At 45.5% G+C, this 17,240-nt stretch overlaps 1 protein-coding gene across 2 annotated transcripts in view; it reads right to left on the bottom strand.

The window, feature by feature from the left end:
• SLC13A3 (solute carrier family 13 member 3) overlaps positions 1-16,066 on the bottom strand; it is a 48,402-nt gene extending 32,336 nt beyond the window's left edge. The window contains exons 1-2 of one of the 2 annotated variants that reach the window (XM_081916896.1): positions 15,748-16,066; positions 178-443 (exon numbers count right to left, since the gene is read on the bottom strand). In XM_081916896.1, coding sequence (XP_081773022.1) covers positions 178-443; positions 15,748-15,858 — 377 coding nt within the window. In that variant the 5' untranslated portion in view covers positions 15,859-16,066. Of the gene's footprint in view, positions 1-177; positions 444-548; positions 563-15,747 lie in introns of those variants that run through there. The other variant, XM_081916897.1, reaches the window with a different exon arrangement.
• Between the last annotated feature and the right edge of the window lie 1,174 nt (positions 16,067-17,240).

Raw genomic sequence — 17,240 nt, 5'->3', positions numbered from 1 at the left:
AATGGAAATAAAGTAGTGTGACCACCCCAATGCCTTTGCAGATGCAGACAGTATTTTGTGGGGTGGCATGCGACCACTCCAACAGCACCATGAGGACAAATGAACATGAATGGCCAATGAAAAGGACATCTGGAGGGCCCCAAAGTTGAGCACAAGCTCATTGATTTCATTGGTTACCTGGCCGGCTGGACTCCCACCAACATAAGGATTCTCAGTGCAATTCTACGATGCAGATTCCACTCTTCAATGGCAGCCGCCATGATCAAGCCACTCAGGAAGAGGAAGTTGGTATCTAAAAAATACTGCGGGCAAACTTTGCTGGCTGGGAGGACACTGAGGAAGGGGAAGAGAATTATGGGAAGTAGAGCGGTCACAGACAAGGGCAGAGCTTCGGTGCACCAGTATACGGCCATCAACAGAATTACGTAGAGGCATTTTCCTTCCTGCAAAGAAATCAAATGATAAGAAGTAAGAGACAATGTTATAAACAGTTTCTACTGCACTTGGAAAAGTGAGAGGTCTGCATATAAACCACAAGAGAGTTCCACCATTGTAGGGCAGCCACTGAAACTGCCTCTCCATGTTCATTCACGCCATCAAAAACACCGTGCTCAGACAGCATTACCAGGAAGATGCCCTCATTCTGATGTGAGCAATCTGAAAAGCTCACAGAGAAGGAAGCTGTCCATGAAGACACATGATGCTTTGGGGAAAAGAAAAGGGGGGGGGACCCTAATGGAAAACGTTATGAAAAACACACATGGTCCCACTTTTCAAATTCAAGAAATCAATTCCAAATCAAGCCACGTAGACTGAAACAAAGTCAACTGAAATTATTTCTGCATTCAAATGCAGAAGCAACCTCCATGAAACAGACCCTCTAAGTGTCCCTATTTTCTAGGGACATCCCTGATTTAGAGAGGCGGTCCTGGTTTATGATTTGATCCCAGAATGTCCTGATTTTGTTTAGGATATCCCTATTTTCACTGGAAAAATGCTAGAGGGTGTGGTGATATTCGACCCCCAAGCTATCTGAAGGCAATCCTGTATAGTGTTTGAAGGTTTAATGTTTTATTATTTTTTATATATGTTGGAAGCTGTCCAGAGTGGCCGGGACAACCCAGTAAGATGTGTGGGGTATAAATAGTAAAATTATCATTATGGATAATTCAAGAAGGACACTGACAAACTGGAACGTGTCCAAAGGAGGGCAACCAAAATGGTCAAAGGCCTGGAAACGATGCCTTATGAGGAACGGCTAAGGGAGCTGGGCATGTTTAGCCTGGAGAAGAGGAGGTTAAGGGGTGATATGATAGCCATGTTCAAATATATAAAAGGATGTCACATAGAGGAGGGAGAAAGGTTGTTTTCTGCTGCTCCAGAGAAGCGGACACGGAGCAATGGATCCAAACTACAAGAAAGAAGATTCCACCAAAACATTAGGAAGAACCTCCTGACAGTAAGAGCTGTTCGACAGTGGAATTTGCTGCCAAGGAGTGTGGTGGAGTCTCCTTCTTTGGAGGTCTTTAAGCAGAGGCATGACAACCATATGTCAGGAGTGCTCTGATGGTGTTCCTGCTTGGCAGGGGGTTGGACTCGATGGCCCTTGTGGTCTCTTCCAACTCTATGATTCTATGATTCTATGATTCTATGAATGGGACGTCCCTATTTTCATCGGAGAAATGTTGGAGGGTATGATGAAACCCTCACCTTTATACATTTTTGAGGCCTGGCTGCAGAGACACATCAACCCAGGCAATTCAAACGATAGATTTGTGCCGAGCCAAATATCTGACCAATGTCTTAGTCATTCATTCACCTTTCCTATTCCAGCTTTGGATTCCTAGAAACAAATCTAATGGAGCAATCAAATTTCCAGCCTTTCATTTCCAAGGGAAAGCACTGGAAAAGCAAAGTCCACACTGTCTGTGTGTCCATGTGGTGGTCTTGGTCAAAGTGCACCCGTCCCTAAGGAAATGAAGGAGAGATGTAGACAGCATCTTTTCTTGACCACCTTTGGCCAGATGAGTGTTGCAGCACCCTTCTGACCAATTACAGATCAATGGACCAGTAAATGTAGACCCAATCATGTGAATCTGCTGCTCAGTGTTGGGAAACTGAACTGCAAAATAGGATTTCTCTCCAAACAAGTTTCCCATCTGCTTCTCTAAAGCAGGGGGCAAGGCTAACCAGTGGACCTCCAGGCACTGCTGGACTTCAAATCCCATCAGCCCCCAGCCAGCATGGCCAATGGTCAAGGATGATGGAAACTGTAATCCAACAACATCTGCATAGCCGTAGGTTCCCCAGCCCTGCTCTGCAACCTCACGGCAGCCACCAGTCACCTTCAACCAGGCCTCTGAGTTAGACCACATGATTTCTGGAAAATAATTATCCCACTCGATTAAAGTTCGTATCAATTTTTTTTTGTCCCTAATACACACTTTCTTAGGAGACTTGTGATTGGGTTAATTTTCCAACTATGTAATGATTGCCAGAAACAGAGGATTTTTCCTCAGTTGCACAATCACCTTTTTTATGACAGAGAAGGAAGAAGACCAGATTATTATAAGGTGGCATCCAATTAAGTTAGTCATGCCCATTAATTTCGATGGGTCTACTCTGAGTATGACTTACATTAGATACAACCCATATTTTCCTTCTATAGAGCACTACCAGAGCTTTCTTCCTACATATTTGAACCTCTAGTGAAAGCAAGGCCTATAGAGTCGATGTTGGTTATTGGGTGATGCCTGCTTATCTGGAGACTGTCTAGAGGAGGAGGAGGAGGAGGAGGAGGAGGAGTAGGAGGAGGTGGAGGAGAGGTCCAAATCACACAATCCACCTGGTGGTTTCCTGTACAAATGCCACTGAAACAAATGGGATTCAGTTGGTCCTCACTAGCAACTGAGACAAAATGAAGAAATCTGTCTTCATTCAAATGCAGAAGTTACATCCATGAAAAGTCTTCAGCTTTAAAGGCCAGATAATTTCAGTTCTATTCTTTATTTGATTCATGTATTGCTTATCCCTGACAAAACAATTTACAGCAGCCTTGATATACAAAATACAGTATGCAATATTGATCCATTAAAACAAACAATGTGTGTGTGGGGGGATCATCACTCATAATAAAAAATTATCCTGTCCACAGAAGAATACAAAAAATAAACATCCATAAATCAAATTGTTAGTGCTCTCCAAATAATTTATTTGATTTAAGCAAAGTTTTGAGGGATATAAAGGTAAAGGTACCCCTGACCGTTAGGTGCAGTCGCAGAAGACTCTGGGGTTGCATTCTCATCTCGCTCTATAGGCCGAGGGAGCCGGCGTTTGTCCGCAGACAGCTTCCGGGTCATGTGGCCAGCATGACTAAGCCGCTTCTGACGAACCAGAGCAGCACACGGAAACGCCGTTTACCTTCCCCCTGGAGCAGTACCTATTTATCTTCTTGCACTTTGACGTGCTTTTGAACTGCTAGGTTGGCAGGAGCAGGGACCGAACAACAGGGGCTCACCCTGTTGTGGGGATTTGAACCGCCGACCTTCTGATCGGCAAGCCCTAGGCTCTGTGGTTTAGCGCCACCCGCATCCCTTTTGAGGAATATACACCCCCCAAAAAATATATATATATAATATAACACCATGGTGCATCTACATCAGCACAACCGGACGCTTTCATCTGCCCCAGCAGCAACAAAACATGTCTCTCCCATATCAGTCTCTACAGCCACTGCAGGCACTGCTGCCTTCCAGTAGTTTGATTTCACCCCCAAAGGCACACTCCTTCATTGTCTCTCAAGACAGATGGGTGCCAACAATATTGTATCTCCCAGGCAATTCAAGCAATCAGAAGAATGGTTGCCAGGAGACATATGAACTCACCTAACTCACACCATTAAGCACAGAATTCCTGCCTAATGGCTTCTGTCTCCATTTTCTACGAAATCCTCTCTTAGTTTGAAGGTGAAAATATGCACATTTTTATTTGTAGACTAATATCCTTGCAATCTTTAAATTCTGTTCTCCGTCATTGCAGGAACTGAACATTCTTTTTACATTTATAAATCTAGTTGTCAAAGTGTCATTCAAATGTAGTTCACTACGATCATAATTTTTAGGTTAAATAATAATCATCATCATCATCATCATCACTTAACAGGAAAACAAGCTAACTAATTTCTAGACATTAAGTTGGTTAAGAATGGGTGATTAATGGGAACAGAACAATAAAAAGCCTGTGTTATTCTGTCAATTTTTTCTTCAGTAATGCACATCCTTCCTTTCCATCACATAGACAAGAATAGGTATTCTGAATTTTCCCCTTATATATACTGGATTTATAAAGAATTTACAGGCTTAAAGTAATGATTAAATTCACTACCTCCTTTATTAATTTTAATAAAATATTATCAGCTGCTGTGCAATGCCTTGTTTTAATATTCCACAAATCATTAATACCCATAATATTCCCCCTCTCCCCTTCTCAGATTTTGCTATGGTAAAATTCCCTCTGTGGCCAAACTGTCATAGGAACAAAAAGGATGCACACCTTAGTACTTTTTAATCAAAGTGTTAAAGAGCCAGTCAATCGTGGTTGAAATAAAAGCTGCAACATGTAAGGCACAGCCATGTGCTCCACTGACTGGGGAGGCTAAGGAGCCAGTTTTGTCAGTACACCTTTCAACCGATGTGCAGCAACTGGGCTCAATAACTGGTTCTGCCCTGACTGGGCTAGGTGACTGGAGCACTTTCAGAGACCATCCAATCCTGGAAAACAGATCCCAGTGCAACTGTGCATTGTGAGCACCAGACTCATGCAGAGTATAAATAACGCGGAAGCTAGCTGTGAAGCATGACTCCTTTTATTTCTAATAGCTACTAAAAGGGACGCGGGTGGCGCTGTGGGTTAAATCACAGAGCCTAGGACTTGCCGATCAGAAGGTTGGTGGTTCGAATCCCCGTGACGGGGTGAGCTCCCATTGTTCAGTCCCTGCTCCTGCCAACCTAGCAGTTCGAGAGCACATTAAAGTGCAAGTAGATAAATAGGTACCGCTCCGGCAGGAAGGTAAACGGCGTTTCTGTGCGCTGCTCTGGTTCGCCAGAAGCGGCTTAGTCATGCTGGCCACATGACCCGGAAGCTGTACGCCGGCTCCCTCAGCCAATAAAGGAAGATGAGCACCACAACCCCATAGTCAGCCACGACTGGACCTAAGGGTCAGGGGTCCCTTTACCTTTACCTATGTAAGCCACTCTGAGAGCCTTTTTGACTCTACAAATACTCTAAATAAAATGAATGAATCCCCTGCCTTTCCAAATAATGATAGATATATAGAACAGTAGGGCCTGCTCATCTAAAGAAACAGCCATATGATAATCGAGGTCACAGCTCGTATATCATTTTCTTTCTTGGCCGCAAAGGATTCCCTGAATTTAATTATTGCTAAGAGCCCCCTCTTGAGCAGAAAGACCTACATCACTGCTGCTTACTTCAGAACTGGGTATCACTGACACAGAGTCCCATTTGATGGTGGAGCGGCAAGCTCCTTTTGCACACCTCATTGAGAACATCCCCTGTGCTCCCTTACCAAAAACATTGCTTTTCCAACCTGCTACTGCTGCCCTGCCTGCTCCTCCCGCAATCATTTGTGCCTTGGAGCAGAAGGGCTTGCTGACGCCTTCTGCTCCAAAATCAAGGAGCTTCTAGGAGCCACAGGTGAGAGATGAGTGCAGGGTGGGGACCAAAGGTGGACAAACTGCCCCAGAAGGAGCACAGCATGTCCCCCACCAGAGATACTACCCCCATCCAACCCCCCGTACACAAATATGCAACATAAAGGACCCTGTTGTAACCCAAGCCTGCACAACCTTTGATCCACCAAGCCAAACGCAACCAACCAACTATCTATGGTAGCCTGAATGTTTTGCAGGCTCGAGTAGGAAGTGAAACAGGAGGATTGGTGAGCTTCTAGGGCAGGGTTTGGAACCTGTAGCCCTCCCAGTTTTGTTGGACTCCAACTCTCATCAGCCCCCATCTAGCATGAGTGATGATGAAGAATGGTGTGGGATGACCAGCGATGGTGGGAGATGTAGCTCAACAACACTGAGAAGGCCACAAGCTCCCATCTCCTGTCCTAGTGCTCCCATAGATGTCCTATGGGTTGCACTCAGCTTGGCAGTCACAATTGCATGGGTCTACTGCAGTGCAGAAAACCAGAACAGAACAAAACACCTCTGAGATTCAACATAAAATGTGCCAAAATCCAAATACAGCATGAGGAATACAATACCTATTATTCATCTGAAAGCTGAGCTCTATTTGACGAGAATATTCTGCAGTTATAAGACAGCTCACACCTCTACATTTGGGCTTACAAGTTCAAAAAGCATTAGAATCTAATAAAGCTGTTTATTCAGCTAATGTACGTGTAGCAAACTAATACAATGAGATATTTACAAGCCCCCAAAAGGAATTAAAATATCCATTATGTAATCCTATTTCTACTCTTTGGGATAAATGAAACTGTACATAGGCACTTTGAATTACCTAAATTACCTCAAGAGCAGCAACAAAAGGAAATTACAAACAATAAAACCCTAAAGGAGCCCTTCCATCCTACATGCTGCGGTAGCAAATGAAATTTCACAAAGCCATCTTATTCCAGTGTTGAGGATTCAGTGAGATGAAGAATAAAGTTCTGTGTCTACAGAAAGACAGCACCGAAGTAGCTGTCCTGAGTAGATATGCTACATGGGAAATGACCACAGGCCTGTTTGTTTCAAGTACACCCCCGTTCTCTCCTCTGTGCCTCCTTCCCATCTCTCCTGTCAGAACTAAAGATATTTTTTTTGCACCTTGGGTGAATTAAATCCTTCCCTTTTGACTTACTGCATGCTGAGTAGCAGAACATTCAACAGCGCATAAAATGATCACAAGTAGATTGAGGTGCTAAAAATACCTGCCCTTTATAAATAAAGCTTGAGAACTAAAGGTATGTCTAGCTGAACACCCTCTTTCCCAGGGGAAATGCCTCTGGGAAGCCCATTTGCAATGGGGAAGGCATCAATAGCCCTTCTGGTAATTTAGAGACCAAGATAAGATAAGATAAGATAAATTTATTGTCATTGTCCGTATATACACAGTATACACAACAACGAAAATCAAACACCCAAAGACCGGGTTCACATACACATTTGCACGTATCTCCAACACTCTCATCCTATTCAGACATAATCTATAAAACATAACATAATCCAGAATATAACATAACCTATTAAAGGCATAACATAACCTAAAACCTATCTCATTCCTTCCTACTCCCTGCTTGCTATTTCTTGCAACTGGCCCTGAGATCATTATTTAGTGCAATCAGAGCTCTTGGATAGAAACTATTCAGAAGGCGTGTGGTTCGTGTTTTCATTGTCCTATATCTTCTGCCCGAAGGCAACAGTTCAAAGAAGTTGTGAGCAGGATGGGTGGGATCTCTCAGGATATTGTGTGACTTCTTCAAGCTGCGAGACGTGAAGATCTCATCCAGGGTTGGTAGTTGGAGCCCAATAACATTCTGGGCAATTTTAATTATTCTCTGTAAAGCTTTTTTATCCATTTCAGAGCTACTCCCATACCACGATAATATACTATAGGTTAAGACACTCTCGATGGTACTGTGATAATAGGACAGAAGTAGGTGCTGAGATAGATTCAGTCCCCTGAGCATTCTCAGGAAATACAACCTCCCCTGCACCTTCCTCACAACCATATTAATATTTGCAGTCCATGAGAGGTCCTCAGAGATATAAATGCCCAGGTATTTAAAACTACCAACCCTCTCCACCTCCTCGCCATTTATGTGCAATGGGAAAAATACACTTTTCTTTCTCCTAAAGTCAATTATGAGTTCTTTGGTTTTTTTGGTGTTAAGCATAAGATTGTTTTCTTTACACCATTGAATTAACCCCTGTACTTCTTTCCTATAAGCAGTCTCATCGTTCTCACTAATGAGCCCCACCACTGTTGTATCATCCGCAAATTTGATGATTGTGTTGGACTTATACAGTGGGGTGCAATCAAATGTGTACAGGGAATAGAGAAAGGGACTTAGCACACATCCCTGAGGGGCTCCTGTGCTTAATACTAGAGTAGAAGAATAGTAAGGTCCCATTCTCACTGTCTGCGGCCTATCAGTCAGGAAATTCCTTACCCACAGACAGATCTTCTGATGTATACCCAAATTGGTCATTTTAAGGAATAACCTGTCTGGCAGAATTGTATTGAAGGCAGAACTGTAGTCCACAAACAACAGCCTTGCGTAGGTTCCCTGTCGTTCTAGATGACTCAGTACAGTATGGACAGCGATGGAAATAGCATCATCAGACCAAGTGCCTCTGAAACCTGGATGCTGCATTTAGGGGCATACAGCATCATCATCATTATCATTTTATATAGGTAAAGGACCCCTGGATGGTTAAGTCCAGTCAAAGGCAACTATGGGGTGCAGTGCTCATCTTGCTTCAGGCCAAGGGAGCTGGCATTTGTCTGCAGACAGCTTTTCCGGGACATGTGGCCAGCATGACTAAACCGCTTCTGGCGCAACTGAAAACGCTGTTTAGCTTCGCGCCACACTGATACCTATTTATCTACTTGCACTGGTATGCTTTTGAATTGCTAGGTTGGCAGAAGGTGGGACAGAGCGGATTCGAACTGCTGACCTTCTGATCGGCAAGCCCAAGAGGCTCAGTGGTTCAGACCACAGCACAACCCATCTGCCTGGGTTGCCTCAGCCTCAGCCATTCTGGGCGGCTTTAAAACACATTCAGCACAATGACTTTCCCCTCAAAGAATCCCCTCACAGAGCGACAATTCCCAGGATTCTTTTAGAGAAGCCATTTGTCTTGAGAGTGGTTTAAATGTTGTGGCAGACATTGATGAAACTTATCCTCCATGAATAAAAGGGTCCCATTTTAAAGACATCTAAGATAGTCATCGCATCTTGCGGATGGCAGCAAATGCCTTAAATTAATCACACATTGTGTAAAGCACTTCCTTTTACCTGCCCCTTTTACTGGAAGTCCCCAAATTCTAGCATTGCAAGAGATGGAGAACTGCTTATCTCCATTCATTTTTTTCCCCACATCACGCATACTTGTGTAAGCTTCTATCACATCTCCCCATGCTTGGCTTTTCTCCACACTAAAAAGCCTCAAGTCTTTGTAGCCCTTCCTCATAGACAGCGTGTTCCACAAGTCTGATTGTTTTGGTTTCCGTTTTCTGCCCCCCATTCTGCATCGGCCCAGTATACCTGAAGGAGCATCTGGCGGTTCCCTCATTGCGAGAAGCAAAGCTACAGGGAACCAGGCAGAGGGCCTTCTCGGTGGTGGTGCCTGCCCTGTGGAATGCCCTCCCATCAGATGTCAAAGAGATCAACAACTATCTGACATTCAGAGGACATCTGAAGGCAGCCCTGTTCAGATAAGTTTTTAATGTGTGACATTTTTAATGTATTTTTAATCTTTGTTGGAAGCTGCCCAGTGTAGCTGGGGAAGCCCAGCCAGATGGTTGGGGTACAAATAATAAATTATTATTATATTATTAGTATTATTGTTGTTGTTGTTGTTGTTCAAATTGATTGACTGATGGATTGCTTTCTCCCATTTGCAAATCTCCCCACGCTCTGAACAGCTGGCAGACAGTGGAAGGTTCTCTCTTACCTCTTCTGGAATGCATGGAATATTGCCCATCCATCAAGCTGCTAAGCTGCCACTGTGCATCTTGTTGTCTAAGAGTACATTCATCTCAGCAGGTTAAAACACAGCAAGGTCGTTCATCACCACCACCCGCTGCGTTTCAAGCCACATTTTCACTGTGCTGTTCACGTTAAAGGGAGTTGGTGGGGGTGTCTTCACCCAACCTGCAAGACATTTTTGGTTTCCCTGCCCCTGTGACATTCCCCGTGAAGTCCTAATTCATTAAGCTGTCATGTGCGCATGTGCACTCATCTGAGCATGCTCAGTGCCTGTTGTGGTAATGTGAACCTACCCTTTACTCTGCTTCTAGTTTTCTAGTTGGATTGAAGCTGGTTTGCAAAATAATAATAATAATAATAATAATAATAATAATAATAATAATAATGCATCAAGCAGCCATTTTCGTCAAGAAACTACAGGATCAGTATGGATTGGCTAACGGTATCTGAATTCAGTTTCAAAACTAACAGTGGGAGCCTACTGGATGCAGAGTATATTGTAATGTGAACATACCCTAAAACCAGACCACAGCTTTCTTTCTGAGCCATTCACAGTACTGGGGCAAGCATCTTTTTAACTCCAGCACCCTGCTTGCCTCTGCAGTTGGGCCAGTCCTGACACAGACTTTAAGCTCCTTGGGGCAGGGACATTTGCCAGCGTTGCTTTGTAAAGAGCCATGTACACCGATGAAACACTCATAGGAATCACAGCATCCTGGGAATGTGGTTGCGGAGAAATGCATTGGACCTAACATCTCTTTTTGGCAAAAAGGGCTTTGATAGGGAAACGTGTCCAAGCAACATACTCAAGAAACAAACACATACTAATTTATTTATTTTTTCCGAATGCCCATATTCTTTACAACGAAGCTAGAAAGTTAACAAATCCACAACCAAAGAGGTTGAACAAAGTCCAGAGGTGAGAACAGCCCTCCTAGAACATTCCCCTTCCAACAGCCCCTTTCTGGTTAAGCTAATGGCAAGCGCTGTTAAACAGATGTGTTTGCATCTAATATGTACTTTTTGGAACATGCATATTGCATCAGCTGGGATGGGGGAGTGGGTTGCAGGGGGGATTTTATCATTTTCTCCCTTGCGAAAATCACTCTTCTGAAGCAGGTATTTCCTTTGGGGGAAATCCCCCATTAGTGCCAATCTACTAAGGTAGAAAAGAGTTGCAATTGCTCTCCATGCCTGCTCTGATCCCATAAATTAACAGCTTTTCCTGTCCTCCACCCTCAAGGTGATTGCCTTAAAACACACACACACACACACACACACACATTGGAGAAGCAAATATGCATTCAACATCATGTGTAGCTTAGTCCTTAAGAACAGAATATACTTTGAGCAACTATGGGTATTTCCATACAGGTGTTTATTGTGGGATCAGCGTTACTCATGCATGCAAGGTTTTTACAGCCTGCATATGGCAGCATCAACACCAATATGCATTTTCCACCTCCATTTAATCTGCATTTACTCTTCCTGCTGAAAAACCAATGAATTTTAAGGGGGCGGGGACACCTGTTACCAATGACCTGTTTGCAATATTTGAAAGGCTTGTTTGCAACATTAAAACTCTTGTCTGGAACCACACCTCCCACATGTGGTAAACAGGTTTCATAGACTGGCAAAGATGCCATGCACTGGATCCAACATGGGGCTTGGAGGCAGGTGGGCCAGGTTCAAAACCCAGCTAAGTCTGACCTGCCCCAACTTTTCCTATCTTTGGGAAGTGGTGGAAGGAGCTCGAAAGACAGTGCAATATGGTGGGCCAAATCATATACGTACATGCCCCTTTGCTTGTTTTCGACCCATTTTGGTTTGACAGATTTGTGTCAAGTTAGAGAAAGTCTGTCAGGAAAACAAGGCTGCCGAAAGCTTCACTTAACAGTTGTCTCAGAAATGTCATCTTCCCATTCCCCATGTGACCTGGATGATATTGTAATCATTTCCAGTGAATCTGAAGGGCTCTGCCAAACAAACCAGAGCAACGTCTGGAGGTTGGTGGGGAGGGATGAAGCAGATTGCTCCTGGTTTAAGCTGTGAGCTGAGAGAACCTACTCAATTCTTGATGCGGAGGGGGGAATTTTCCATGATAGCTTGCCCTGTTTGATGGGTGGGGATGCAGCTGAGAGCGGTATCAATATGCCGTGGAATAACAGTCCTGTATGTCTTCAGGAATGGCAAAGATGCAAATAAAGGCACTGTGGGAGACGCATAATAGCTTGGAAAACAGAGGTGGTGAAATCCATGCACAGCAGCATAGACTGTCCAAGAGCGAAACAGACAATAATCTGGCAGAGATTTAAGCTTTAGGGGCAGAAGCCGTAGACGAGACCAGAAAGAAAAGGCATGTACTGCTGGAGAATGAGAACTGTGTGTCCCAGTTGCAGATCCCTTCCATGCCAATGAATGCAGCTCTGAAAGCCCAGTCCAAACTTGGCAAGGAGAAAAAGGGGAGGTGGACCATTCTAACCATATGAGGAAAAATCTGCACCATTCCCCACACCCACCTCAATTTATTCTTTATTAAAGTTATGGTTTCCATACTACTACATTAATTCGAACCATTTACAGGCGTTACACAGACAGCTTAAATCATAACAAAAAAAATTCCTTCCAGTAGCACCTTAAAGACCAACTAAGTTAGTTCTTGGTATGAGCTTTCGTGTGCATGCACACTTCTTCAGATACACACTTCTTCTGTGTATCTGAAGAAGTGTGCATGCACACGAAAGCTCATACCAAGAACTAACTTAGTTGGTCTTTAAGGTGCTACTGAGGGGACGCAGGTGGCGCTGTGGGTTAAAGCCTCAGTGCCTAGGACTTGCCGATCGAAAGGTCGGCGGTTCGAATCCCTGTGGCGGGGTGCGCTCCCGCTGCTCGGTCCCAGCGCCTGCCAACCTAGCAGTTCGAAAGCACCTCCGGGTGCAAGTAGACAAATAGGGACCGCTTACCAGCGGGAAGGTAAACGGCGTTTCCGTGTGCGGCTCTGGCTTGCCAGATGCAGCTTTGTCACGCTGGCCACGTGACCCGGAAGTGTCTCCGGACAGCGCTGGCCCCTGGCCTCTTAAGTGAGATGGGCGCACAACCCCAGAGTCTGGCAAGACTGGCCCGTATGGGCAGGGGTACCTTTACCTTTTACCTAAGGTGCTACTGGAAGGATTTTTTTTTTGTTTTGACTATGGCAGACCAACACGGCTACCTATCTGTAGCTTAAATCATATGTCTGTAATTAAAGTCCCCCTGCAGCAGGGAATTGCTTAGAAAGTTGCCCATCAGCCTTGCCTTATGTATCTCCACTCCAAAGAAGGCACATGATTCTCAGGCTGCACACTTGCCTAGGTGTAAACCCCACATGCAACCTCCTTCCAAGTAAACATGCTTAAGGTTGCACTGTTCATCCTTTGTTGATTAGGCCCTCTGGAGCATCTGTGAAAGAGCACCTTCTGTAGAAGCTGCGAGGGGAAGCATTTTGGAAGCAGGACCGAGAAACAGAAGCAAAGAATGAGTGATGTGATGCCTTTTATTGATCTGTGTAGCTTGGAGAACTGCAGGAAGAAAAACTGCTTGGAAAGGGCATTCAACGGGGCAGCAGTGGACAAGGTCTAGGAGTTTCTTCAGGGAATTATTTCCCTGTGATGTTGGTGACAATGAACAAAGGGCAGCTCTTGAAGCAAAGTAAGCTAAATATGCTTTGTGAGGATTTTCTGTTACAGAATGGAGTATTCTCCAGTAACCTGGGCTAGGTGTTACTTTTCTGCGGCAGAGATGGGGACCCCATGTTGTCGGGCTCCAATTCTCATTCAGCATGCCCAGTGGTTAGGAATTGTGGGAGTTCTAGGCCAGCAACATCTGGGGGCGAATCCTGTTGTCTGCCCCGGATAATGACAGATGGATCATGTTACAATCAAAAAATGCACTGCAACAGTAATTGCGGGGACTTTGTAATGACAGTAATTACAAGGGTGGACTTCGGTAATCTTTGGTAGTATGGTACCCTGACATCCCTCAATGGATCTTCTCCATGCTGGATTTTCTCAATTTTGCACCCCATCGGCTTGGCGCCCTGTGCTGGGGAACTGCCTGCACTTCCTTAAATCGGGTGCTGATCCTGTATTGTAGACTCAAAAGTCTGTGATAATAAGAGACTTCTGAAAAAGTATAAGATGAGGCAACTATTTAGTTGGGGCAGGGGAGAAAGATTGGCTTTGGGGGAAGCAGTGGATCACTTGAGCTGTATATGGTCAAGGTGACATTTAAAAGTGACATGATGTTAATCTGGGGAGTTGGTCCTAGGGTTACAAAGTGGCAACAGAGTAAAGGCGAAAGGGAATTTTTAAAGAGGATGATCATTTCATTTGGAGGAGGGGATATTCCTTAAAGGGGGCAAGTAGGAAAAGGTAATTGATAAGGTAAAGGGAAGGGGTAGAGAGTTGGGTGGGACAGGGATGGATTTTTCTACGGACAGCAGACCAGCCGATTTCTTGGAGAAATACTCTCCAAAACTGAGAAAGGGGTTTGGGTTTAGTTCATTGTCTCCTGCAGACAACCTGGTATGTACTGAGTTTTATATTTATTGATCATTCCTCCCAATTTACTTGCACAAAGCTTAAGCAGAGGTTAGACTGTCTCTGGTCATTCTCAAGCATTCATCTCAATTTGAGGGGAAGTTACACAGTAAGCATTCATTCAGGCTTGCTTGTGCAATGTTTATGCGTCTTCCCATTAATCATTTGGCCATCCCACACTTTCCCCCACCACTTTCTCAATAGCAAAAAGTCCAATTTTTAAATTTTTTTTAAAAGGTGGGTTTGTTGCATACAGTCAGCAGAGCAGTTTAATCCACTTTAATTGCACACACATACATTTCTGATAGGAGCTTCAATCCCACCCACCCCCAAAATAGTAACAGTCGAGAGGTACCCTGAGTTCCCTCAAGGACAATGAGCATGTGGTTCCTTGGTTGGAAGCAACATTAAGTAGGAGATGACAAAGAGATGATGGACCAGAACAACCATCAGTGTGGCAACCTTTGGAGGACGGACTATAGGTCAGCAGTAGAGCATCTGCCTTGAATGCAGAAGGTGCTGGCTTCAATCCCCAGGATCACCAGGCAGGGCTGGGAGAGGCTCCCTATCTGAATCCTTGGAGAGCACTACCATTCATATTGAACTAGATGGACCAGTGGGTTTGACTTGGTCTAAGGCAGCTTCTTATGCTCTTCCTTAACTTGAGTTTCATTAGGAGCCACAGTTCCCTACAAGTAGTCAAAGTGCAGGGAGCAGAAGGCAAGGAATTGCTCTTGTGAAATATATGATGGGAATATTGGGGAGTGCAAAGAGCTGCTGCTGGAAGTTATTGGGATGGCAGGATAGATATTAGGGAAGCAGAGAATAGCGAGAGCAGAAATCGCAGTATTATCTTGACAGGGATTAGGGAGGTACAAGGAGTTAGGGCAGAGGGCAAGGAGCTATTCCCAATAGTCTGATGACTGTTGCTGAATGAAGGAATTATTTGAGTACTTTCTGCAGGAAACTGGTTTTCTAAAGGGGAGTGCAGCCTTTCCAAAAACAGAAGATGGGGAGGGTTCTTGATTGGAGAAGGGACTAAGAAAAGGGGGGGTGTTAATTGAGTTGGAGACTCAGGTGGTGCTAAGGATAGTGGGTGACACAATGCTGTCCCCCCCTCTTCATGATAAGACACCTCCGCCGACTTTGTGACAATGTCAACAGACAGAAAGTCAACAGGTGAAGCAACAGGGAACTCACCGCCTGTTGAAGCTCTGTCTGCTGCACAGCTGTTGAAAGGAAGGAAAGGCTCCTTGCAAAAAGGAGGACAGCGCAAGATGAAATGGGCTGCTGGCTACTCTAGAAGCTGGAGTGGGGGTACAGCCACTTTTGACTAGGGCAAAGAAGGAAGTGGGGGGGCGGAGAGGAGGAGGAGGAAGCCCCCTTGCAGGGTGGCTTTTACGGGGGGCGGGGGGGGCAAAGTGTTACCTTGGGGGGCAGGCTGAAGAGGACAGGCAGCAGCACCAGCGGGGTGCAGAGCAGCACCAGGTAGCGGCGGATACTCCACACTTTCTTCACTAGGGCTCCAAGCGCTGCCATAATAACCCGACCGGACCGGCTTGGGAGAGACCGGCCGCGGCGCCCGGGCTGCCGCTTTATCCCGGGGGAGGGAGGAGGGCGAAGGAGGCAGGGCTCTTACCTAGGGGCGGCGGCAGGGAGCACGGGGCTCGCCGTCCGCCAGCCCGACCGACTCCCACCTCCCGCTCCATCGGCGCAGCCAGAGAGCCAGGAGAGGGAGCCGCGGCCGTGACCGCCGCCTCCTCCTCCTCCTCCTCCTCCAAGGGACCGCCTCCTCGGGGCTGCCCCCTCGCCCACTCCCCTCCAGCCGGAGACCGAGGAGAAGCGAGCAAGCGGCTCATCGCCACGTGGAGCGCAAAGAAGCGCAGCTTTGGAGCCGGCATCCGCCGAGCGCGCTGTGCGTCCTAAGCGCAAGGAGCGCCAGCTCCAAAATTTCGCTGCACGTGGTGGACCACGGAACTTCCCCTGGGCTGCTGTGGCGCCAGGACAACAGTTGTAGTAGTGGGGAGGCAGGAAAAGAGGAGAGTGAACAGCCAAACCCCCGGATTCAGGGGTGTCAAGTTGAATAAAGTGGGGGGGGAGGTAAGCCCCCTCAAATATTTTAGGGGCGGCAGCGAAGGGACCTCGACTCCAAGAAGTTGGCTCCTATGCACGGATTTGTTATTTCTCCTCTCCAGTTCTCTGAACAGAGTTTAACCTGTCAGAGGCTTTCGTTGTTGCATCTGACCCTGCCATTTTCTAGTCTCTGGAGGTGAATATGTCCTGTGAGCAGTCACCCCCTTGGGGAGAGGTGCGGTTCCTTCCGCGTCCATGGAATGCCGTTTTCTAATTGGAAACCTTACCTTTTGACCCAAACCTTTATTTATTCATTTAGCGAGTATGTGCCCTGTTCTTCAGCCAAAGAAAGAAAGAAAGACTCCCACGGTGGCCTACAATAAGACAGTGCCTGCCCGTAGGCTTACAATCTAAAAGACACAGCACAAAAGGAAAAAGGGACAGGGGTGGGAGAGGAAAAAGGCAAACTCCACTGCCAACCCTTAAAAGTTAAGTAGTAGTTCTTACACTGACCAGCTTGGTGTTGTGTTTCCTGGAACAAACACTGCAGGCTACTTCCTAACAGTACAAGGTTAGTTCTTGGTAATTTAAAAATAAAATTAAAAAATTCTTATATTCTGAAAGAAGTCACCTTCTGCCTGATGATGTGAATGAACTAATATATACTGACAATCTTGGTCCAATTGCATTGGCTGCCAATGCGTTTCAAAGTGCTGCTTTGACCTATAAAGCCTTAAACGGCTCAGGGGCCAATTCTAGTGATGATGGGGCTGCCCTCAAATGCCTCCACATTGCAGGTGCTTGGGGGGAAAAAATCAACAACTCAGGTTGCTTTTACAGGCTTGTCA

This window comes from Podarcis melisellensis (genome assembly GCF_964234715.1).
Source record: "Podarcis melisellensis genome assembly, chromosome: 6".
Lineage (NCBI taxonomy): Eukaryota > Metazoa > Chordata > Lepidosauria > Squamata > Lacertidae > Podarcis > Podarcis melisellensis.
Note: the sequence above shows the minus strand (reverse complement) of the source record. Positions and strands in the feature narration are given on the sequence as shown.